The sequence below is a fragment of the Protopterus annectens genome, chromosome 2.part1, assembly GCF_019279795.1.
Source record: "Protopterus annectens isolate FY-2018-M chromosome 2.part1, PAN1.0, whole genome shotgun sequence".
Lineage (NCBI taxonomy): Eukaryota > Metazoa > Chordata > Ceratodontiformes > Protopteridae > Protopterus > Protopterus annectens.
The window spans coordinates 1,339,592,411-1,339,618,604 of NC_056729.1; the positions used below are offsets into that span (position 1 = coordinate 1,339,592,411).

A 26,194-nucleotide genomic window follows, 5' to 3' on the forward strand; every position below is an offset into this window, starting at 1 on the left:
CAGGCGCATACAAAACACTCTGAGCGTATATAAATAAGCATAAATATATCAAAATATAAACAATAAACAAGAGATGATTAATTGATTATGTCAAAAACCTAATTTCATTATAAACTACATGTATATATAAATATATAAATAAATATGTAAACGAATATATGTAAATAAATATATATCTATATAAACTCCATATGTATATACAAGTATAAAGCATAAATATGAATATAGATTTATAGGACCAAAAGATATAGGTAAATAATAAATGAGTATATAAATGAACTATAATTAAATCAAAAGCTTGGCTCCATCAGCATTACATATTGCTATCTCCGAGAGACTAAAAAAGACCTAATAGAAACATATGTATTTAATCCCGGGGAATAATGGCCTCTTAGTCTAAAAATCCATTCAAGTTCTCTTTGTTCTAAATAATTCATATAGTCTCCCCCCTCTCCTGTTAGAACTGACTACCTGTAAAACTCTAAAAACAAAGGTATGACCATTATTTGCAGAAACATGTTTGGCCAACGCATTAAGCTCATTTTTGCATCTGATGTCATATAGATGGTTATAAATTCTTTGTTTGAGTTTCCTTTTTGTTAGTCCTATATAAAATGCAGAACACATCTGGCAGGTAGCTAAATACACTAACCCCGAGGTTTCACAAGAAGCATGAAATCTCGGAGTAAAGGAATAATTCAAAACCGGATGTATGAAACTCTGTTGAGTTGAGATATATCTACAATAATTACATCGTTTGCATGGATAAGTGCCTAATGCTTCTGGTATTCTTATTCTCAATAGATCAATAGATCTTGGATTCGTACATAATATCCTTTTCAAACTTCTATTATTTCTATAGGTGAATCCAGGAATAGGACCCACCAATTTGGCCGTCCTATCATCTATAGTTAATATTCCCCAGTTCCTACTAATAATCCTTTTAATAGCTACACTATCATTGGTGTAAGTTGTAAAAAAATTTATCTTCTCAGATGTATTTATGTTATAATTATATTTATTTACATTGTTGTATCTCTTACTAGTGGTCATACTATAGGAGATGGACATTTCTAGTGATCTAATTGTTGAAGCCCAGCTTCACCAAGGGCACCAACATGACAGACAGAATACTGGCATGTATACCAGAACCCTGAGAAATTCTCCTGTGGTTACACATGTTTTCTGTGCAAAGTATACAATTACGAAATGAGGAGGGGGAGATTATATGACAGCAAGAGCATTTTTGCAGTGGTAGCATCCCAAACAGTCACTAGAAAGTTCTTCATTTTAGGGGATTCAGCTTGAATTTTGCAGCTTTATGGAGAATCTTAGTCTGTACAACATGGCACCGTCACTTCTACATCCTACAGAAGCTGCTGCCATGAGTGGACCTGCATCAAACAGTCTTCCATGTATGGTAAAAGTATACCCCCCCCCCCCGAGCCTGAAATGGGTGAAAAAAGGCATCAAACATTTGGTGAATAATCTGGGAGCACTAGAGGGTCCAAAGGCTAAGAAGATGAACTCAAAGTAATGACTACCTCCTAGAAACCCAAAAAATGTCCTGCACTCTTGAAAGCTGGACGTATGGAGGCAGATGTGTTTCATGACAGGGGTCACTATCAAAGTCTTGAGCATTAAAACAAGTAAGAGTGCTTGACAGGCTAGTATCTTAAAATTTTCACCATTACAAATTTGTTCAGAGTTGAAAGATTTAGTATAGATTTCTAAGATCCATCTCTCGTTGGTACTACAAAAAGTTTAAAATAAAATCATGTGCAAAGTCATGCTGGAAGGACCCTTTCTATATGTGCTGAAGTTAAGAATTGTTCAATCACTGATCCTGCTACAAGCCACCTGATCTGCAGATTTTTGTACTACACCAAATGGTGGGAAAAAATTGGGGTTCAAATGGAGAGACGATGATGATAGTAACAAGAATATGATACTAGTACTGCTGGAACTGATGTCATCCTCAAATCTTGGTGAATACTTTCAGGTGGCACAACCTGTTTTCATAATATTTCACCAACACAACACTGATATATACACTGTATCTTAAATAGTACATATCATGGAGAAAAATAAGTTAAAAAATAAAAAAAAGACAGCTGGGTGCACAAGTTTCAGGATAAACAAGTGCCCAATCCTGCTGTGCTCACTGGTGCCAGGACTGGAAAAAAGCAGCGTGGAATCATCAAGACACGGAAACAGACCTACAATGGGGTTAGGCCAGGCACGGGGGGGGGGGGGGGGTCAGCCCACGGTAGTGGTAGTCCACAAAAAACACAAAAACTGACGAGCCAAAATAAGCCATAAACATGGTAGAGTGGACTACTGAGGATAAGGAAGAAAGTATGTATAGTTACTATTTTGCAATAAGCCCAGAATTTCCAGATAGGAGATAATCAAAAAGATTAAGTGAGAAATTAGGGGAAAGAAAAATATTTGCACAAGAAAAACTGTTAAAAGCTTCAAATGCAAATTTGTGTTCATTAATGCAACAGATCCATGAAAAAACATTACATAGACAAAACAACATTAGGCCACCTAGAAAAAGAAGCAACAAAGGATGTGCGAAAATATAAAGAACAAAACCCAAAGATTTTTGAAAGGTATAAAAAGAAAGATGGACATGAAAAAGAAAAAGAGATCTCATATGGTGCAATACTTACGTAAAGGAGAAAGCCAAACTAATAAAAAAAAAAAGCAACTCCAAAGAATATTTGAAGAAAAATTCAGGCAAGGGCACCCAGATATGGAAAATTTCACAATACAAAAATAAGAACACAAAGGGGGAATGTAGAACAGAAGATTGGCAAGATAAAAGTTAAACAGAAAATGAAGTTGTGAAATACCTGTGAAGTGAAGGATTTAGTGTAAAAAGTCTAACACAGGTTATGTCACAACATGATGGAACAAGTCCCCAAATTAAGTGGAAACTTGTGAAGTGGGAGACATTTGAAGAAGAAATATGAACATGAGAAAGAAAAGGATATTTGATACTGATGAAATATTTATGCAAAGGACATAGTAAAAATATTCAAAACAAAAAGCAGCACCAAAGAGATTTAAAGAGAAATACATGTGAAGGCACCCTGATAGAGATAATTTCACAATACTAAAAATAAGAAAACAAAGGGGGGAAGTAGAAAAGAGGATTAGTAATGGAGATATTAAAGAAACAGAAACTGAAGTTATGGATTACCTGTGAAGGATTTAGTGTAGAAAATCCAACTCAGGTAATGTCACAGTATGATGGATCAATGAGTCACCAAATTAAGGTGGAATGGGAAACATCTGATTACTTGCCCCATGATGATGCTATGGAGTCTTCAGTACGAAACTAGTACAAAAGTTCAGTTGCAGTTGCACAGCAAGGTAAGCTGCAGAAAACAGTGAATGTTGTGGAGTGATGGACCAATGAGTTCCCATGTGTAGAAGCAGTAGATGACACAGGATGCAGCTGAAGATGATATGTCACAAGAAGACATTCTGGAACTTTCCGCAGAATGCCCATGGGAAACAGACAGCAAGAAATGTGCCCTTACTTTAGAAAAAAAATGATCTAAGCAAAGAGTGATTTGACTTAACAGAGATGGATTGACACATTAAGGTAGATGAAAGAACTAGAGTACGGAAAGTAAATCAGACAAAAAAGGCTACAAGTCTGATAAAACAGATGAATGCAGTAATCGAGAATATTAACAGAAATGCATGTGATATAACAAAGGTAAATAGGATACATTACTGTGCAGCTAAATTAATAACAGATAAAATGTTACCACAAAATGCAGAGCAATAAGGGAATGATTTAACAGAGATGGACTGACACATTAAAGTCAATGAAAGAAATATTTTTTATTTTACATTTGTTTACCAGGATTATCCTACTAGACACAGGTCCATTTTCAGCAGAGGCCCGGGGAGAAAACCTCCATTGTAAATACCAAAATTAAACAATATGACTAACAATTTCAAAGAAGCAAATAAGAGAAAAAAAAAACAACATAAAAAACAATATAAAGAACTACATGAAAAACGATATGAAAAAATACTGTAAGCAAACATTGAAAATAGATTACAGAAAGTAAGACAAAAAAGGCTAGAAGTCTGATAAACAGTACTTCTAAACACAGTAATCAAGTCTATTAACAGAAATTCATGTGATATAAGAGAAGTAAATAAGATATATTACTGTGCAGCTAATCTAATAAAGTGTTATCACAAAATGCAGAGCAATAAGGGAAAGAAAAAAATAAAATGCCATCATGAAAATATTGAATAGAGAAAACTAAAAACAAACCAGCTAAGACAAGAAATGTCACTGTTAGAAGAATATAGAACAGGGAATAGATCAACAAAAATACTTTGAAAGGCATGATCAATCCCATTCTCTAACATCATCCAATATGCAGACGATTCAACTATCATCTGCTCATCCACCTCTATCACTACACTTCAAAAACTAACTCAAGATGCTTTCTCTACAACAGAGCAATGGATGTTAAAAAATCACCTAGCTCTCAACGCCTCCAAGACCAAGCTTATGATATTTACTCCTTCTAAAACTACTTCTCTCAATATGAATACATTTTCAATCAGTAGCCAAAATAACTCACCCCTAGAAATGGTTTCAGAGACCAAGCTACTTGGGGTACTAATTGACAACCAACTTAAATTTACCTCTCACTTACAAAAAATATCAAAAACCCATCAAAAACTTGGCATGCGTTATAGACAAAATGCCTACCTTACCTCTGCTACTAAAATAACTCGCAACTTCCTTCCTTATCCCCTCCCTTCTCTATGGCGCCCCACTCCTAACTAATCTTCAGTCCTCTCTCAAAAACAACTTTCCTCTTGCTACAACAAAATTGCAAAATTCGCCACCAGCCACAAGTCTTCCACCCACCACTGTCTTTCCCTCCAGAAACTAAAATGGCTAGAACTTCCCAATCAATTAACTTACACTCAACTAACTCTAGCCCATAAGCTTATTCTCAACCCCTCCCTCTGTCCTTCCCTCTCTACTGCCTTTAAAATGCACCTACCCAATAGAGTATTAAGATCAAACAATCAAAACCTACTCAAAGTCCATAAACCTATACATCCCCCAGGCAAAAACCTTCTATCCTTCAACCTAGCTCGCCTCTGGAACTCCCTTCCTCCACTCATCCGCACCACCTCTAATCACTCTGCTTTCAAAAAATCTCTTTATACACATCTAGCTTCACAGTGGGAATGCTCCTGCTCCCACCCTACATAACCTACTCTACTCCTTCTCACACCCCTCCCTGCTCTGCTCACATCTTTAATATACCTTGAAAATTCAATAGAATTTATTAAACAAGTCCTTATGTTTCTTCCTCCCTCACTATATTATGTCTTTGTATCTCCTCTTCCTTTTAGTAACTATGTTTTCCTAACTTTTCTGTATAAATGGAAATTTTTGCTGTGCTAAATAGTTAATATGTTTTCTGCACAAAGTATTTAACTGTATACCTGCTGCACTATTTGATATTGTCTTCTTTTTTACTATCTGTTGTACCTATTATGTAACTTTGAATGTATTTTGGAGCTTTTCTCCCCAGGACTCCATTGAAAACGGGTTCATTTGGCCCAATGGACTATCCTGGTAAACCAACTGCAATAAATAAATAAATAAAATAAAATGATGAACATTGAGCAAGGTATACCACTTTATATTATATGTTTATATTATATAATTTATATTATATGTTACATGTCATATTTTATATTTTTATATTATTATTTTTATTATTTAGTGAGATATGATTAATATTATATTATTTTAATTAGGCAGCTGTTCTAGTTACTTAGATGCTTAGGACAGTATGCATTAATTTCATTATATTTAGTATATTCATTATATTAGTTATTTTACTTGAAAGCAGGCAAGATACAATGTATGCATAGGTAATTTTTGATTAGGAAGCGTCGCGCTTCCATTATTAGTATTTATGCTGTAGGTTGAACATTGTTATTTTTATGTTATTTTATATATTTTACATATTTATCTACTTTATACAGTTTAAGAATCAAAATATTGGGCTTTTTTCTTTCAGTTTCGAAACCTGCTATTATTACAGTCTCGGTGTATGAATTTTTTATTATGTTAATAGAGAATTGCAAATGCACCTTAGTTAGCTGTGATCTGTACCTTTAAGGAGCTAAAGGGAGAGCAAGGGGCGTGGTTAAGTGTTTCAATGCTGGTATTTAAACTCACTTGTAATGGTGTGAATGTTTTGCTTGTCTGAAGAAGTTAGTGCAAGGTACTAACGAAAAGCTTTTACAGTGGCTTAATAAAATTTGTTGTTTTTCATGTTTTTTACGTTTGGACTGGCCTGAGTCGAGTTCCTGGCTTTTGAATTAGCGGTGGTTTTCGCTAGTTTGTTCTTCAGAAGCAGTCATCAGGGGCTGCGAAGGTGCCTCGCTGAAAACCAGAGAACCGGATGCCTATCCTTGTCTTTGCGCTTTTTGTGTATTCCGGTCGTCGGAAGTTCCGACAGCATGGTATAATTGAATTTTCTACCAAAATAATGTCGGGCAAAATCAAACCGACGTTTAATAGCGCGCTTGTTAAACCTAGCACAAAACCGACAACCAGTGACGTCGTGGTCTGGGCCTAGGCATGGGATGCAACAGGAATGGAAATCCTTATGAGGTATTTGCTTCCCACAAGAAATACAGTTATTAACTTTTACTTACATCGGTCTGAGGCAAGAAAAAGTTTCCCCAATACGGTATTTAGCTTTGTAGAAGACTTCGGTTCTAGATTTGGAATGAAAATCTCAGGAGATGGCCGACCGGCACTTGCGAACCGCTTTTGCTTCGGGCACCGCGTGGCAAGAAAGACTGAAGAAAATGGCGTCGGCTGCATCTTATATACCCCTGTCGCACTGACGTCAGGGAGGAGGTGACAGCAACCGATGCCGGACCAAGACTTTGAAACTCAGGCCGACTGGGGAATCGCCTGACAGCAGGATAACTCAAGTGTAATGACTGCAGCAGTGTAACACGATGAACATCAACATACCCAACACACTAGTCATAGGTGACTCTATAGTCAGGCACACTGATGTCCCACTCACCAGGCTAAACAAGGAGAAGGTTACTGTCAGCTGCCTGTTGGGTGCCAGGAACCACCACATAACCCACGCATTCAGGACACTCCAAAACAAGTACAAATATGGCTCTGTCATTGCCCATGTTGGTGTGAACGACCTGAGATGTACTGCCCTGGACTACATGAGTTCTCTGATCTTGTAGCCCAGGCAGGTATGACCCTAGCCCAGAATGACACCACAGTACAAGGACAAAATGATTGACTTCAACAATTGGCTAAGCTTCTGGTGTCATTTTAAGGGGATCCAGTATCTGTCTGCCTGGGATGACATGGTTGACAGACCACAATCCTTTGCCAGAGATGGCCTGCACCTGCCACCCCTGGGATTCCAGATACTGGCTAAGGCTCTTGCCGCCCCTATCGTGCCTTTTTTAAGCAAGGTTCAAATGACAAATTCACCACTGTAAGAGAAACAGGCAAGCAAAAACTGAGGGTAATGCTACTCAATGCTAGAAGTCTAAATCTCAAAATGCATTCCATTGAGGCACTCCTTAAAAAGGAGAACATCTATATCTGTGCAGTGACTGAGACCTGCTTCAAGGCTCTAGCTAGCACCCCTGCACTACCAGGCTATAAAACTCATACCACACTTTTCAGCCACCTAACCTGGACGGGAACACCAAAGACGGAGGTGTGCCCATATTCATTAAGGATATCCACACATCCAGGTTAGTTGCTCAACGTAATGCATCCGAGGTTATCCGAGTGCAACTAACTCTGGGCAAAACTGCAATCCAAATTGTAGTTTGCTACAAATCCCCTACCATGCCCCAGGATTCCCACTCCTCTTTTCTTGATATACTGGAAAATATTAGGGTTCAACCAGACACCCTAATAGTAGTTGATTCAACCTACCCCACCATTAACTGGGAAAACTACTCATGTACCAACACCTTCACTTAATGCTTTCTGGAATTCATACATTCCAATGCCCTGGATCAACTTATCCACACCCCCACCAGGGGCAACAATATCCTAGAGCTAGTCATTGCCAACATGAGTGACCGGTGTTCCACACCTGAAGTCAACTCCTCGTTGGTCAGATCCGACCATAAGCTAATCACCCCAGATATCCACATGCAGCCCCCACACCCATTAAGGAAAAAATGGTAAAGAATTTCTCCAAAGCCAACTTCATGCTTCTTAAGACAGAAGTGGCGAACTTCATGACACCCATGCAGATGGACAATACAGTTATGACTGCTGAATCTTTCACAAATGCACTCTATAAGCACTTAAACGAGTGCATGGATCGTGTTATCCCAAACAGAACCAAGATGCTATCCTCCAAAAAAAGGAAACCAATCTGGTGGTCCCCTACCATAAACAAACTCTACAACAGAAAAAAGAAACAGTTGCAAAAGAGAGTAAAATCCCATGAGTGGAGGAGCTCCCTGGTCAGCCTCAGTAAGAAGATGAGGTCCCTTATAAGATCCTCCAAAGCTAGCTATGAAAACAAAATCGCCACTGATTCTAGGGACAACCACAAAGCATTCTATAGCTATGTCAAGAATCTCAATGGCAACACCCAGATCTGCTCTGAGTTGCAGCACAACGACATGAAAATTACAGAACCAACTGATATTGCCAACATCTTGGCAGATAGGTTCAGTGCTAACTTTATCCCCCTCTCACCCCCTAAAGGGCCCATACCTATACAGGAAGAATTCAGAGTCCCTGTAATCACAACTACACAGGTAAAATCTGCACTCTCTAAAGCCAAAAACACAGCATAATTTTACACAAACTTCAGAACGAACTGGCTCCCCACCTAAGCACCATGTTCAATCATAGCCTCACATCAGGCTTTGTGCCCACTGTATGGTTATCCCCACTCCACAAAGAGGGAGCCACCACTGATCTTGGGAACTATCACCCTATTAGCCTGACGAGCCTGGTCTGTAAGGCCATGGAACGTATCATCATGGAACTCATAAACAAACACATTGGTAACCTCCAAACTGTGGACCCCACCCTGTTCGGTTTTGTGAAAGGCAGATTATGCCTCCTGAACCTGATTGACTTCTTTGAGGCAGCCACCAAAGCCGTAGATGAGGGTAAGGTAGTTCACACAGCCTATCTTGACCTCACCAAGGCTTTCAACACCATCCTCCATTCTGGAATTATAGCTAAATTCATTAAACTAGGTATAAATCCCTATGTCAAAAGATGGATTGCCAACTGGCTCACTGACAGAACCCACACTGTAAAAGTTGCAGACTCCAAATCTGACTTCAAACCAGTGACAAGTGGAGTACCAAAGGATTTAGTCCTGGGACCTCTCCTGTTTGGTATCTACTTCTCTGAAGAACAGGCTAACACAGAAGGCCTTTGGCTAACGAAGTTTTCAGATGACTGCAAACTAGGAGCCACAGTCGAGTCCCCAAATGATGTGGACATCCTACAGAAGGGCCTCACTGAGACAGATGCCTGGTGTCAGAGCCATGGCCTCAAGCTCAATGTCAAAAAGTGCATTGTCATCCCCTTTGGTAAAAACTCAGTACCCATGAACTACCACATAGGCGGCAGTCTACTTAATGCCGAAGGTGTGATGAGACCTTGGGACCCAGGTGTACACTAGTCCCTCCTTTGATAATCACATTGCCACAGTAGTCAGGAAATCTTTCTATGTGGCACACCTCATCACAAAAGGGTTCTCTCATCCAGGAAAAAAAGAGGTCATTGTTCCCCTCTACTCGACACTCATTAGACCCATTATACAGTACAACACCCCTTTTGGAATGTACCTCACAAGACATCTGCTGCAGCTGGAAAGGCCACAGAAGTACCTCACAAAGAGGATTACTGGCCTCAAACAGATACCCTACACTGACTGTCGCAAAAAACTCAAGCTTTACTCTGTAGCATATCGCCTACTTGAGGTGATCTATGGCTAACATATAAAGGTATGTCAAACCCAGACCTGTTGGACATGCTACACTTAAAGAAATCCCAATCCCTCCGAGCTACACGCTCTACGGACCTAAATCTTGTCACCACAATAAACAGAACATGCTGGAGGGATAGATTCCTGTCCCAGAGACTTCCCATACTCTGGAGCAAGCTACCCATCTATGTCAAGCAAAGTTCTAATTAGCACTCTTCAAGAAAAATCTTGATGAGTGGATGGGAAATAGGAAATACATCCCGGGGATCACTTCTGTGGCTCTGCTCAACAGAGGCACAGGAAAATAGCTTTCTTGGGTGGCGTAAGCCAGGGAACTTTGTATGCTAGACTTACTTAGGCCCCCTTGGGCCTATAGCCTAGTATCTACCTATGAACCTATCTGTGTTTACCTTGTGTCCTGGGTACTTTTACTGTGTCAGCATAGACTAGCCACAGATTTTGCTGTGTCTAGTTCTGCGTGTATTGAATTGAGCACTAATCTCCAGCAAACTTTTTCTGGAGAGGGCCGTCTGCACCCTTGCGGCAGGAGTGTGTGACTACAGACCCATCCATTAAAGCTTGTTTGCCTAGGGCTCTGTTCTGAGCTTTCGATTGGCTATTTTGCCCACCAGTAAGGTTTTTTTCATTTGTTTTAAAAACCCCGCATTTGCGTGGATTTGCATGATGTGTACCATTGCTCACTATCACGCAACTACAAACAGTTGTGTTTACTGTTAGTGGCTATAGAAACAAACTTCTGCTCAATACATTTTCCCTTAGCTGTGGTCTGTACTCTAGCAGAAGATTTTTATGGTTGTGGTTCCTTGACTTGTGTACTGACCAGTACAGCCTCTGGAGCCACCCTCTCTAGTTCTTCTCATCAGTACTAGTAGGCCACCCTCTCACAGGTTGCCCAAATGGTCATTTCTGGTCAGTCCTTGTTACTGACCCCACCTTTTACCTAGCACTATGGAAGGACATTACCCCACCATTTCTCCTGTGAATTTGGTTGGATTAGGCATCCTGAGGCAACATAGCAATTGCCTCATGGACACTGAAAATCCACTTCTTTTAAGATACTCAAACTCAATATGCAAGAGGTGCATCTACATAAAAACATAGACTCAAAGCTCCCTCACTCACCAGTCAGTATAGTTGGCCCTAAGCAGGCTGTCAGCACTTATATATCAACACCTTTACCTACCACAAAAAAGAAGTTATGTACTCACCATAACATTCCATCTGAGCTGTTGCTCTTCACTTGTCTTCGACCTGTGGGTAACTCAGATCTGGCACAGATCTGACTCTGCCACCTTTCCAGCTTCTGATCCGAGCTTCAAGCTCCTCCCCTACCCATAATGCCCCTGTCTCCCTCCTCCCTTCAGATCGAGTTGCTGTCCACCATAGCATCCCAATCTAATCCAGAATCAATTCCCATGACAAGGATCTCTCTAAGCAAGCAGAGGAGAACAAAGGCATACCCATATGGTGACCATTCCTCTTCTGGCCAGACCACCACACAGCCTACACAAGGCAGAGGGAAGGAGGGAGGGAGGGCTGAAGACAAAATGAAGAGCAACAACTTGGATGGAACATTATGATAAGTACATAACTTCTTATCTGAAGTTGTTGTCTTCATTTGGACTTTAACCTGCGAAACACAGTCCCCAGCTACTAAACACCTGAGAGGCTCTCATGGAAAGAAATTCCAGAGCATGGCAGAGCCAAAGGATGCCCTGTTCCTGGATAGAATGTCCAACTTGTAATGTGAGATGAAAGTATATGAAGAAGCCCAAGTAGCCACAGAACAAATATCATCCAAAGAAACTCGGGACCAGAAGGCAGCTGAAGTAGCCATAGATCTAGTGGAAAGCACCTTAATATGACCTAGCGAGGTTAAACCTCTAGCTGAATATGCCAGTGAAATGCACTGGGAAATCCAACGGGCAATGGTGACCTTCAATGGTTTCTCTAAAAAAGGCTTGAAATAGAAAAGAAAAAGTTGGTCAGACTTACAAAATGATTTAGTCCTATGCAGGTAAAAACATAACTGTCTGTGTACATCCAATAAGTGGAGTTTGTACTCTCCCTTATTTTGAAAAAGAAAACCGGGAGATTAATCACTTGACTACTATTGGCTTCCAAAGCTACTTTAGGAAGAAAAGATGGATTAGTACACAAGGACACCCTGTCTTTATGAAATACCAGATAGGGAGGCTTGACTGGCAATGCCTGAAGCTCTGAAACCCTTTTGGCAGATGTAATAGCAACCAAGAATGCCATCTTCCAGGAAAGAAACTGTAGGTCCACTGAAGCTGCAGGCTCAAAGCGGGGGTGAGACCAAAGCTTGCAAAACTAGTGGGAGATTCCAGGGAGGCATTGGGTCCTTAACCAGTGGCCGAAGTAAAAAGGTGTCTTTCAAAAAGGCTTTACAAAGCTTAGAAGAAGCTAACAAAGTCATATTGTCGCCTATACGAAAATTAAATATAGTTGCCAGTTGGACCCTGACCTTACAAGAACTGGCACCTTGCTGAAAAATACTTGCTAAAAATTCTAAAACCGCCGACCCGGAGCAGTGAAGGGGTCTAGGTCATGCTGAGAAGGCCAAATAGAAAAACGTTTTCACTTACTGGAATAAACCTTTTTATTAGAAGATTTATGAGCCGCAACCAAAATTCTTTTGACCAGTGAGGATAATCCGGGAGTCCTAACTATCATGGGGACTGGAACAGCCAAGCAGTGAGCTTCAGACTGACCAGATCTGGATAGGGAGTCTAACATCCAGAGCGGACACACAACATGAGACCACAGAGAGGGAACCATACTTGGCGAGGCCAGAATGGGGCAATGACGATGACAGAACTCCCCAGCCTGTGAGCTTTCTGAAGAAATTTTGGAATTAGGGGCACAGGAGGATATGCATACAGAAGACCAGAGGGCCAAGCATGAATCAGAGCATCTCTGGGAGATTCCCCCTGAGGGGGGGTTCAGATCGAAAAAGTTGCTGCACTTCGTGTTGGAAGGAGAGGCAAAGAGATTGCAGCACATATACACACACACACACACACACATATATATATATATATATATATATATATATATATATATATATATACACACACACATGTATATGTATATGTATATATATATATATATATATATATATATATATATATATATATATATATATGTCTTTGGGGGGGGGGGGTTCTATGACTGCTCCCGGTATGCAATCACCTGCAAACTTGGTCAGTGAGGCCTACGACATTAGCTTGACTTCTGAGAATTAGATGCTAAACAGTAGCGGGCTCAGTACAATGCCTGGAGGGACTCCACTTGTGACTGGCTTCTTTGAGGAGGTGGTCTCACCAATCCTAACTTCCTTGGTCCTATCTGTAAGCCAGCTGGCTATCCAGCATGTTTTATAGGAGTTTATGCCTAATTCCGTAAGTTTGTTAACAATGCCAGAGTGGGGTATTGTTTCAAATGCCTTTATCAAGCCAAGGTAGGCAGTATGCACTGTTTTACCATCATCCATTGTCATGGTGACCTTTTCAAAGAAAAGGTCTCCTATGTCTTGGTTGATCCTTTCCATGACAATTCTTTCCATGACGTTGTAAATAAGACTAGGCAAACTACTAGGTCTGTAGTTTCTGGCATCTGTAGATGAGCTGCCCTTATGAAGAGGGATGACTGCTGCAGCTCTCCATTCTTGTAGCAAGAAGCCTGTTTTAATACTATAGTTAAATAATTATGCCCAATAGGTCATGTTTTACAATATTCAGGAAGCATCCTGGTATATTACTGGGGCCCACTGAGTCTGTGTTCTTGGCCTTACAGAGCTTAGCCAGGTCATGCTGATTATTTATAGTTGTATGGGATTATGATTAAAGATATTTCTCAGGAGGTGGCTGGGGGTGGGTTTGTAGGGGTAAAGTTGGAACCGAATTTGTCAGTCAGCGGATTTGCTGCATCACCCAGACCAATGAATGTGGCACCAGTAACCACCAGTTCAGCACACTGCTGTATACTGTAGTCGAGGTTTCTGACATAGCTGAATAAGTCCTTATGGTTGTCTTTTGCCTGGGAGGCTATCTTAAACTCAGAATTAGATTTATTGGACTTAATTAGCCCTCTTAGCTACATAAAAGCATGCAATCAATTACCTGGTGTTGAGACAATAAATGAATACTGAACAAAGTCAGAGTTAGTAAACAGTTTCACAGGAAAGCTGCAAATGTGTTCCAGAGCAGAATAAGACCTCTAGATGGTTCCCATCTGTGATAATTGGCAAAAAGTGATTGCATCAAAAATATGAAGGCAAAACCGCACAACTAGTTCCCAGCTAAATTTCAACCTGCAATGCAAATTACTAAGAAAAAGACCAAGTGCAAGGACAGACGCAAGTCAAAACAAACCTCCATGATGAGGAAGCGAGGGAACACATGGTCTTCTGCTGATCAGTCTCTTCTACTTTGCCACACTGCCCGGTGTCAGTCTTTTTATTTGAGTGTGTTAGGTTTCAGGGCTGGTAGTCAGAGAGAGAAGTGGAAACCGCCTTCTCTTCACTGAACAGAAAGAAGGAAAATGAGCCTCCAAGAACTCGTACAATACAGTCCCCATACCTGGACAGCAGGGAATCATGAGGCGTGCAGGAACCAGCAGAGTGGACAGTAAGTGTGTAGTGGGTGCCAGCAATGAGTGAAATCAGAACCAGAGTTATTACAAAACAGGCTGGACAGAACAATGGAGATCTGGTGAAAATACAATAAAATTAAAGGTATAGTTTACTTATAGCAACATAATAAAGGAATCTTACCTCCTTTATTCCAAGCACGTTCTTGTTTATACGCACTTTGATTTTGTGATTTACCAGCTTCTAGTAATGCACTTGCCACTTGCAAAACCACACTATTGATAAAATCCCGAGGGAGGGAGGCACAGTTTCTGACTTGTTCTGTTTTTTCTCTGGGCTGAAAATTTGTTATCCAGCTGCCTGAAGAACTTGTGTTAAGATTACATTTGTCGTGAGACACTTGTGTCCTTTCATCACTACAAGACTTTGAACTTTCATTGTTAATGTTATCTGTCGAATTACTAGTTTCACAGTTTCTTTCTGTAAAGCAAGAAGTACCAGAAGCTACATTCAGACTGCACTGTTGTCTTGAATTTATGTAGTCTTTTCTTTGTTCATCAATATGGATTTCATCACAGTATGAATACGACCTTTCTTTTCCAATAAGGCAGACCTATAGTACAGACAAAAATATGAAAACACTTAAAATACAACAGTAGGAAATGTGGAAGGAAATCTGAGAAAGGATAGAATGCAAACAGGCAAACATTTAAGCAACTGCATGCAACTCAAACTAAATACCAGCCAGTCAACTTAATCATTCTCATCTGAAAGATGCTGATGGAGGCATCTCAAAAGTAGTATTATTTATTTATTATTTTTTTGTTAACCAAAATCTTTTAAGCGGCAGAATCATCTTACTATAATTTATACACATTTACCCTGAATCCTAAATAGAATTGCATTCTTTTTGTTCCTACTCTGCCTATTTTCATTACATTATTCTATTTCACATCTTATGGGCATTCAATTCAGTTTACATAATTACTATTGTGCAGGGAAAAACTGACACATAACATAAATGAAAGTTATGCATATGCCATGAAATACATCTAGATAATACAAAGTCCATGTTCTTCAAATGCTAGTACTTGGCCCCAGGCTCAAGTTAGCTTAGCATCAAAACTTTTCTGGCTCTAATTCCTCTGATTCTATTGTTAGCCTGACTACAACAACTTCTGAGTACATAGTTCCAAAACTCAGTAACGGTCTAACCAATAATCTCTATACTAGAAACCTATACAAAGGGCCTAACCTCAAACAATGAAGACGGAAGGTGGGTGTATTTGTTGAACAGGATTGATATGGATAACCTAGCTCTATCATTATGGCAAGGACATAAGTTTTGTATCCAAAATGGTTCAGTCCGGTTTCTTAAACATCTACGGCAGAGTCCCATACATACATACATACACTCCTGGGTGTTTAAGGGATTCCTCCACAAGATGGCAACTTCAAAAAAAGACTGTTCCATGGACACATCATCCAACTTAATGTTTTGTGAAAGCAAGCACAGCACAGAAACCTAGGTTGCAGCTGTGCTAATTAATACAGGCATTCGGAAAGAAGATCTTACAGTTAACCACAGCTCTTGTGGTGTGAACTTTTCCAAGCAGAAGTCATACTGTATAGGTTCATAGGTGTTTACTAGGCTAAGGGCCTTTTTAACCCTAGCCATGCATCCCAAATCTGACAAGTTCTAATACCTTGATAAGTGTAAGCATGGGCTTGGGAAATAAACTATTTACAGGTTATCTGTGTCCATTAGAGACACAGGTGCCAAACCAAGGATGAATTTTCGGTTTCCCATCCAGTTGTCCAAGTTGAACTTGAACTGGGTTAGGGAAGAACTCTGCTTCACATGGATGGGGGGCCTATTCCATAGAAGGGGTAGCCTCTGTGATACATACCCACCTCTCCAACAGGTCCTATTTATATCAGAGGCAAGGTTTAAGTCTTTAGAACGGCTAATTCTGGTACTGTTTGTTTTCTGGATATGCAGGAGATCCATCAGTGCCACACTTTGCATACAATTGTGTTATGAAAAGTGTGGCAATCTATAAAAAAACCTTGTCAGAGCCAGTTTAGAGGCTTCCTGTCCCAACGTTTGCACAAGTAAAAAAAAGCCGACTTGATTCCAAGATGGTGGAGTCCTGTGAGCACCATGTCCATGTGGCTCCCAACAATCGCTTTAAAAATAATGCATTAAGCCAACCATCAGTAATTTTTAACAATCCTAAAAAGCTTCTAGATAACCTGGTGTATTTACTTCCTTGCTAAAATCAACAAAACTCTCTCTCAGTAGAACCAATCTTGGAAACTTTGCACAACAAATTACTCAGAATTTACCAGCACGTGTCTAGGCCTGATACTGAAATCTTAACAAAAGGAAAAACAAGGGAAAACAAGCACTCCAACAGACCAAAATTTGAAATGAGCCAGATGTGATGGATGTACAAACAACAAAAGCTGAACTGTCAAGCATTTCCTCACAAGAGAAGTAAACAGTGATTAGAATACAATGCATGTCTAAGCTACAAGATAACTCAAAGGGGCCACAAAACTGAAAATGGATCCATCCTTCAATGTTGATGACCTAAAGTCAGCCCTTCTGCCTTTGCAAACAGCAATTAATAATTTCTCAGACTGAGATATTGAGACTGGCCTAATGGTTAAGGTGTTTGCCTTGCAAACACAAGGTGCAGGCTTTGAGTCTCGCAAGGGATAATTGGCTAAGCGAAAATGGCTCGCAAGAGCAGTTAGCTTAGTACTATTTTATGAACCTATGAACTTTCTGGGTTTGGCAACACTCTAAATCAAATTGTCCTGCACCTTGATCAAACAAAAGCAGTAGCACATGCCAATGAATTCAAGATTGACAAAATGAAGCAAGAACTAGAAGAGAAAATCAGAACAATCACTGAAATTCAACAGAAGCTAATTGATTTAGAAGCCAGGAGTAAAAGGAACAATGTTTTAATAAGAATTGATAACCATATAAATAACACTATTAAAACTGTTAATAGAAAATTGGGCTCCCTATATAGAATAAAACCCTTCTTAACACCAAAAGCCAGAACTACAATTGCCCACTCCCATCTAATGTCAACTCTTCTTTATGCTTCCCCCATATATACTAACCTAAAAAAAACAATCTCACTAAGCTAGCTAACTCGTATAACAATACTGCTAGATTTGCCACTGGGAACCCATTTAGAACTCACCACTGTCAGAACCTACAGCAGCTCGACTGGCTTGAACTAAAAAACATTTTGATACTTTCCCAACTTACCATTGTCCATAGGATATTTTACCAACCTAACAACACACCTATACTTTCTAACATTATTATCCCCTATACAAACCTCAATTCCTTACGCTCTTCTAGTAAACTACTGGCTAGCATTAGCAAGTCCAATAACTTGGCAGGTGACTCCTTGTTCTCTAATACCGCTGGAAAATATTGGTACCTGTTGCCATCAGATCTAACTTCACTTCCCTCCTTTCCTCTCTTTAAACAAATGCCCAAAAAACAGCTCAAAACACACTGGTTATGCCCTTGCTGCTACCCTGACTAATCTTCTGCTTTGTCTATTTCCTATCTCTATACTGTCTCTTTTCACCAGTCAATACTGCTTACCCCTCGGGAAGTAGTAAATTTTTGATACAACTACTTGTATTTGTCTGAATTGCTATGTTCACCTTTGTTTCTGTTATATTGCCCTTATTACTATGTTTTATTATGTATACTCTGGAGCTTTTCTCCCCGGGCCTCCGCTGAAAATGGACATGTATCCAGTTGGACTATCCCGGTCAACAAATGTAAAATTAAATAAATAAATAAATAACTAGGTGATGAACTAAACTTTTATGTATTGTAAACTACCTCAGATATCTTGCTAAGAGTGTCCTGTCCTATTTGCGTACTTGTGTTTTACAAATATTATATTGTTTTTCTCTTACACTATTGCTCTCTGATTACTTTTAACATAATTTCTCTCTATATTTGTGCATGATAATTTTTGTTTGTATTGTACTGTGTGGAGCTTTTCTCCCCAGGCCTCTGCTGAAAATGGAAATATATCCAGTTGGACTAGCCCGGTTAACAAATGCAAAATAACTAAATAATAAATAAATAAGAGGAATACCCCAAAAAATATGAACAATCATAGCTGATCCCTACCCTTAAGCAAATATTTAGCTGCCTGCTTCAAAATGATACCGTAGCGTCTGCAATAATCATTGAGAGAGCTCATTGGGCGCTTCGTAGCAACCAAGATTCATCCAAGCCTAGACAAGTATACACTAAGTTATTAAACTATCAAGATGTCCAATAATAACAACCAAAACCAAAAAATACGTAACTTGGAATAATAACAAGATAACCTTTGCTCAGGATCTTCCCATCCAGATTAAACAAAAGCGACAGCTCCTATATCTCTGTACTTCGCCTCAAATGAAATATCCCAGCACTATGATATTCCACTATAACGATCACAAATATACTTCCGACTCACCTCAAGAAGAGAGAGCAGCCTTCCTCTGAGCTTTCGGTGAGTCCCCGGTCTCCTGAATGTCTCAATTAACAAAAATCAATAAGGAACAAGCCTCTATATTTAAATAATCACTTTAAAAGCTTTTAACCTCCAAGTCTTCCGTTGATACTGGAAATACCACCTTTAAAGGATACAACCGAGGAGGTACATGAATTGAGGGTTTAGTTTCTGGTGAGTCATACTTCACAGTGATGCCATCCTGCTGCTCTTCTTAAAGAGACAGTTATTTCCTTGCAGTAGCAGTAAATTACGCAAATAAGAAACTTCCTCTACCAACGGTCTCCTTTTTGTTTTCTACAATAAAGGAAGAATCCATTATGTCACAGTTATCCTGCAAAAACACATCTATTTAAAAACTAAATGTGCACGCCATCTACATTTTCCACAGAAGTAACGGTGCTGAAAATAACACATTTGAATAAGCCAAGTGCTGGATGTTAAACTTTTTTTTTTTAATGAAGCATCTGTGTAGTAATCCTATCAGTAGAAAAATTGTTGCATAGACTTGTTGTTTTCAAAAGTGGCTAAATCCCTAAGATATCCAAGGGATACTACTGCAAAATCAGCCAACACTGAACTAGTGTATGATGATTACTTCCTATGGCATAACCTATGTGCTTGTTTCAGAATTGTTCTACAAGTTTTGCTATATATGATACTGTTTAAATATGTTGCAATTATAAAGTTAAATATTGGTTTCTAAGCTTAAAGGAAAAAAGCTGGCAGCTTTTACTTTCAAATTTTGGTATTTCTATAATAGAGTAACTCCAATATCTTACATTGCTCCTAAGCCGAGGAGGGCATTCAAATATGTCAACAAAAATACATGTTAAGTATTCACTGCCTCTTTACCACATATCCCTTTGCAATCTTACTAACCAAAGTAAGCTCATGCTATGTCTCCTTGTACATTCTTTAAACCAACAAAGTTGTCAGAGAATTTCCTACATATAAATTACTAGCAATAAGAATCATAGCACCTATAGCTCTAATCGAGTACTATCTAAAAACATTTTTTATTACTAAATAAGTGATCCACAAAGGGAAAAGTATTCCAGTCACTTAAGCTCAGAAGACCACAAAATATTTCATAAGAACTTTCAGTGGTGAATGCTTACACAAGATAACTAATAGAAGTTACTCTTATATCAAGTTGTAATTCAGATATGATGTTCATTATGTTAACCGGTATGCAATATTCATTCCTATAATCAATGGAAGTTGATGTTACTGTTAGACTGAAGTTGTGCTGACATCCCTCAGTCATATTAGCTTGCAAAACTCTCCAAAACAATAGTGTTAAAGAATATCTTCTACTGGTATGTGATAGCAAATGAATAACCTAATTTGGCAATACCCAATTTTCTTTTTGGGAGTGATGGGCCTAATGGTGTGTTAGTATTGGATGACATATCTATGAATAATTAGAATTTTGTATATTATTACTAGCTTAAATACTAAAAAAACAGTTCAAGATGGACTTTAATCAATAATCATTTCTCTTGTCTACTCTACCAAGAACAGATGCCCCTATTACTACTTATTTCTTTCTTTCAGATAGGTTGGCTAGGTGGCTAAGCACCGGGGTAGCTCTGAAAGAGTTATGTTCTACAAATTTAAATACAAAACTTTGGAATATGAAATATATTGTCTACTTTGTTATGGAGAAGATTACCTATAAAATTAAGTTAGATTCAAAGAATAATAAAAAGTCAAAATGTGGTTGATCAACTCTTGGAACATAAACGGCTTGCAAAACAAATACAAAAGAAAATTGTTCATGCATTTAGCATTTAAGTCTGAAGCTAATGTATTCTTCCTTCAGGAAACTCATTTATTAAAGAACTATTGGGACAAGGAAAAAGAGAAAAGTGGATAAAAAATATTTACACATCTGGATATAATTACTAACTGCAAAGGTGTTGCTATTATAGTTAAAAACACTTTCCATAATTCAATCACTATGCACAGATCAGATGTTGATGGTAGATGGCGCCTTTTAGTAACAAATAACTTGTACTTACAAAAACCTGTAGTATTTTTAAATCTGTATGGTCCATGTACAAAACAACAGGACTTCATTTTTGAATATACAATTTACTTGATAACTTCCCAACCATTATTATATACTGGGTGGGGATCGGAACACAGTGATAAACCCATCAGTAGACAGATTCAATAGAACTAACTCTTATAATAACTAAGCCTCATTGCCCTCAGCTTATCTAATGCCTGACTTTAATCTTGTTGATCCCTCATCAACACTGGATACTACTCCGCTAAGAAATAAATTAACATATTTTTCAAAATGCTACAAATCATGGTCAAAAACTGTCTCTCTCATAGGTAGGTACTAGGCTATTGGCCCTAGCACCTATATAAGCCTGGCCAAACGGTACCCTGGCTTTTGCCACCCAAGAAAATTATTTTCCTGTGCCCCTGTCAAGCAGAGCCACAGACGTGATCCCCAGGGTGAATTTCCTATCTCCCATCCAATCATCAAGATTTTTCTTGAAGAGTGCTAATGAGGAGCTTTGTTTGATATAGATAGGTAGTTTGTTCCAGAGTATGGGAAGTCTCTGAGACAGGAATCTATCCCTCCAGCATGGAATGTTTATTGTGGTGACAAGGTTTATATCCCTAGAATGTGTAGCTCAGAGGGGATTGGCATTGCATTAAGTGTAGATGTTCAACAGCTCTGGGTCTGACATAGCTTTGTATGTTAGGCAGAGATCGCCTCTGAATAGGCGATATGCGACAGAGTAAAGCTGGAGTTTTTTGAGACTGTCTGTGTAGGGCATCTGTTTGAGGCTGGTAATCCTCTTTGTGAGGCATTTCTGTGGCCTTTTCAGTTGTTGCAGATGTCTTGAGAGGTACATACCAAATGGGGCATTGTATTCTATAATGGGTCTAATGAGGGATGAGTACAGTGGGACAATGATCTCCTTTGTTCTGGATGAAAAGCCCTTAGTGATGAGGTGTGCCACATAGAAGGATTTCCTGACTGTTGTGGCGATGTGGTTATTGACACTGTCGACCCGTGTTCCTAAGTCTCTTATCACACTTTCAGTGTTTAGTGTACTGCCACCTATGTGGTAATTCACGGGTACATGTTTTTTCCCAAAGGGGATAACTATACATTTCTTGGCATTGAGCTTGAGCCCATGGCTCCTGGCACCAAGCATCTCTTTCTGTAAGGCCCTTTTTTAGAGTATCCACATCATTTGGGGATTCAATAATGACTCCCAGTTTGCAGTCATCTGCGAACATTGTTAGCCAGAGTCCCTTAGTGCTGGCCTGTACTTCAGAGAAGTGGATGCCAAACAAGAATGGTCCCAGGACTGAACCCTGAGGTACTCCACTTGTCACTTGTCTGGAGCTGGACTTGGAGTCAGCTACTTTTACAGTGTGGGTTCTGTCAGTAAGCCAGTTGGCAACCCATCGAGTGATGTAGGGATTAATGCCCAGTTTAGTAAGTTTATCTATGATTCCAGAGTGGGGGATGGTGTCAAAGGCCTTGGCAAGGTCTAGATAGGCTGTGTGGACTGCCTTACCCTCATCCATGACTCTGGTGACTGATTTGAAGAAGTAAATCAGGTTCAGGAGACAAGATCGACCCTTCAAAAACCCAAACTAGGTGGGGTCCAGTGTTTGAAGGTTGCCAATACCTTTGTTTACATGTTCCATGATAATATGTTCCATGGCCTTGCAGATCAGGCTCGTCAGCCTGATGGGGCAGTAGTTCCCGGGATCCAAGGTGGATCCTCCTTTGTGGAATGGGATAACTGTAGCTGTGCGCCACTCAGTGGGCACGAAGCCTGAGGTGAGGGCATGATTAAACATGACACTTAGGTGAGGTGCCAGTTTATTTTGTTGTTCATGTAGTACACAGCCAGGGATGTCATTTGGTCCCATGGATGCTGTATTCTTAGCCTTAGAAAGTGTGTTTTTTACCTGTGTGGCCATTATTACCGGAATTTGGCAATCTTCCAGTATTGAGATGGGCCATTTAGGGGGTGAGAGGGAGGTGAAGTTGGCACTGAATTGATCTGCCAGGATACTGGCAATATCCTTGGGATCAGTATATTTAATGCCATTCTGTTGTAGCTCAGAGCAGATCTGAGCACTGCCATTTAGATTCTTGACATAGTTATAGAATGCCTTGTGGTTGTCTTTGGAATCTTTGGCAATTTTATTTTCGTAACTAGCTTTGGAGGATTCTAAAAGGGATCTCAGCTTCTTACGGAGGCTGGTATGGTAATTTTTTGCATCATGGGATTTTCCTCTTTTCTGCAACAGTTTCTTCCTTTTGTTGTAAAGTTTGTTTATGGCAGGGGACCACCAGATTGCCTTCCTTTGTTTGGAGGAGTGCATCTCGGTTCTATTTGGGATGGCATGATTTATGCATGAGTGGATGTGCTCGTACAGTCCCTTACTGTAGGACTCAGCAGTCGAACTTTCAGTTCCCGTCTGCATGGGTGTCATGAAGTTTGTCACTTCTGACATGAGTAGCATGAAGTTGGCTTTGGAGAAGTTTTTTATGGAGGTTTCCTTACTGGGGAGTGGGGGTGGGATGTGGATGTTTAGGGTGATTAGCTTATGGTCTGACCTGACCAACGAGGGGGTGACCATAGGTGTGGAGCATCGATTTCCCCTGTTGGTAATTACCAGGTCTAGGATAATGGAGCCCCTGGTGGGACTATGGATTAGTTAATCCAGGGCATTGGAATTTATGAATTCCAAGAACCGTTGGTCAAAGGTGTTGGTACATGAGTAGTTTTCCCAGTTAATGGCAGGGTAGTTGAAATCACCCAGTATTAGGGTGTTTGGTTGTATCTTAATATTTTCCAGTATGTTTAGAAAGGTGTAGTGAGGATCTTGGGGCATGGCGGGGGATCTGTAGCAAGCTACAATTTGGACTTCAGTCTTATCTAGTGTTAGTTGCACCTGGAGAATTTCAGATGCATTGTGTTGGGCAGCTAGCTTGGTGGTGTGAATATCCTTGGTGAATATTGACACTCCTCCACCTTTAGTGTTTTGATCCTGGTTTGGTGGCCGAAAAGTGTGGTACGAGTTGTAGCCTGGGGTGTTCTCTGGAGCCTTGAACCAGGTCTCAGTTACTGCACAGATATCGATATTCTCCATTTTTAGGAGTGCCTCGAGAGTGTGCATTTTGAGGTTTAGACTTCTAGCATTACCTTCAGATTTTGCATGCTTGTGACTGTTACGGTGGTGGTTTTGCCCTTTGAACTTTGCCTAAAAAAGGCACTATAGGGGTGGCAAGAGCCATAGCCAGTAACCTGAATCCCAGGGACAACAGGTGCTGACCATCTCTGGCAAAGCATCGTGGTCTCTCGATCATGTCGTCCCAGGCAGACAGATACCGGATCCAATTTGAATGACACCAGAAGCTTAGCCAATTGTTGAAGTCAATCATTTTGTCCTTATATTGTGGTATCATTCTGGGCGAAGACAGGAGGCTACTCAGGGCTAGGGTCATACCTGCCTGGGCCACATGATCCAAGAGCTCTTCCATGTCTCTTTTCATGTAGTCCAGGGAGGTACGTCTCAAGTCATTCACTCCAACATGGACAATGACAGAGTCATATTTGTACTCGTTGTGGAGTGACTTCAGTGCATGCGTTATGTGGTGGATCCTGGCACCCGACAGGCAGCTGACTGTAATTTTCTCCTTATTCAGCCTGGTGAGTGGGACATCAGTGTGCCGGACTATGGAGTCACCTATGACTAAAGTGTTAGGTGAGTTGTCTTGCCTTAGGGGCTGTTGCTGGGTGGCACATTGGTGTTGTGAGCTATGTGACACTTTGGTTGTGATTGGTGTTTGTTTGCATTTCAGCTTCGGAGGTCCTTGTTGCTTGGGCAGGTTACAGTTAAGGGCCTCTGCATATGTGCCTTTAGTGTTGCTATCAGTGGGTGTTGGTGGTGTGAGTTTAGAAGGGCTATGTGTTGCTTGAGGTGTAGTGCGGGTGTTAACCTTCTCCTCTTGACTGTCTAGCACAATCTTGTGTGGAGAGAGCTTTGCTTCCAGTTTGGCTGTGTAAGTGCATCTCTCACAGGTTGTAGTGTTAGGTAGTAGGAGGAGAGGGTTGTCTGTGTATATGAGTCAATTGCTGCATGGCCCCAGTATGCCCAGATTCACCAGGTGGACAGGAGAAATCACCGGAAGCTGACCCTTGGACATGCCTGGTTTGGTGCTTTTTTTGAAAAGTAGAGGAGCTGTTTTCCATTCCCTTAGCAAGGTACTTTGCAATTATAGGGTGTTTAGTGTCTATGATTAATTTCTCCTTAATTAATTATAAATAATTTCTCCTTATTAATAAGGAGAGTTGAGTGCTGGTTTAAGGCTTCCTAGTACTTTCCATCAGGTATTAGAGCAAGTGCTAGTCACAGAGATGCTTAAAAGTAAGATGATAAAAATGCTTTATCCTAAACACTGCAGTGTGCCCTAGAGAAGTTAGATGTGAAAGTTGGTAACTTTAAAGTTTTACATGTCTAAAAAGTTAAGTTTTAGTGGAGAGTCACTATTTTTAAAACAAGATAGATTGAAAGGGGGTGATCACTTTTGTATGCTGGTACTATGGAAACCTGAAATAACTTAAAAAAAAATTGAAAGAACCAATGAGGTGCTTACTCCAAGCTGCAGTCCAGGTAACCACAATCAGCCAATGAGCATAAACAATTCACTCTCACTGAAATGCTATATTGGTTTTGGCTAAGCTATGATGGTCTGGAACATGTGCTCAGACACACAGCCTCTACTAACAAACAGTAAGGCCCAAAATACAAGCCTGAATATGGACAATGCTACACTACCCACCCTACTTATGTAGAAAAAACTGCAGAAATGTTTAAACAGATAAAGCATCAAGGAGACTCTAGAGAATGCTTTTAACTGCAAGCAAGTTATAGGTTACACACCTTAGCAGGAAATCAGAACAAAC

The 26,194-nt window shown here is 39.9% G+C and overlaps 1 protein-coding gene across 1 annotated transcript in view; it reads right to left on the minus strand.

Moving 5' to 3' along the window:
* The window catches only part of TRMT44 (tRNA methyltransferase 44 homolog), a 587,826-nt gene that overhangs the window by 25,297 nt on the left and 536,335 nt on the right, over positions 1 to 26,194 (minus strand). The window contains exon 9 of the mRNA XM_044063563.1: positions 14,860 to 15,289. Within this exon, the coding sequence (XP_043919498.1) occupies positions 14,860 to 15,289 (430 nt within the window). The remainder of the gene's footprint in view (positions 1 to 14,859; positions 15,290 to 26,194) is intronic.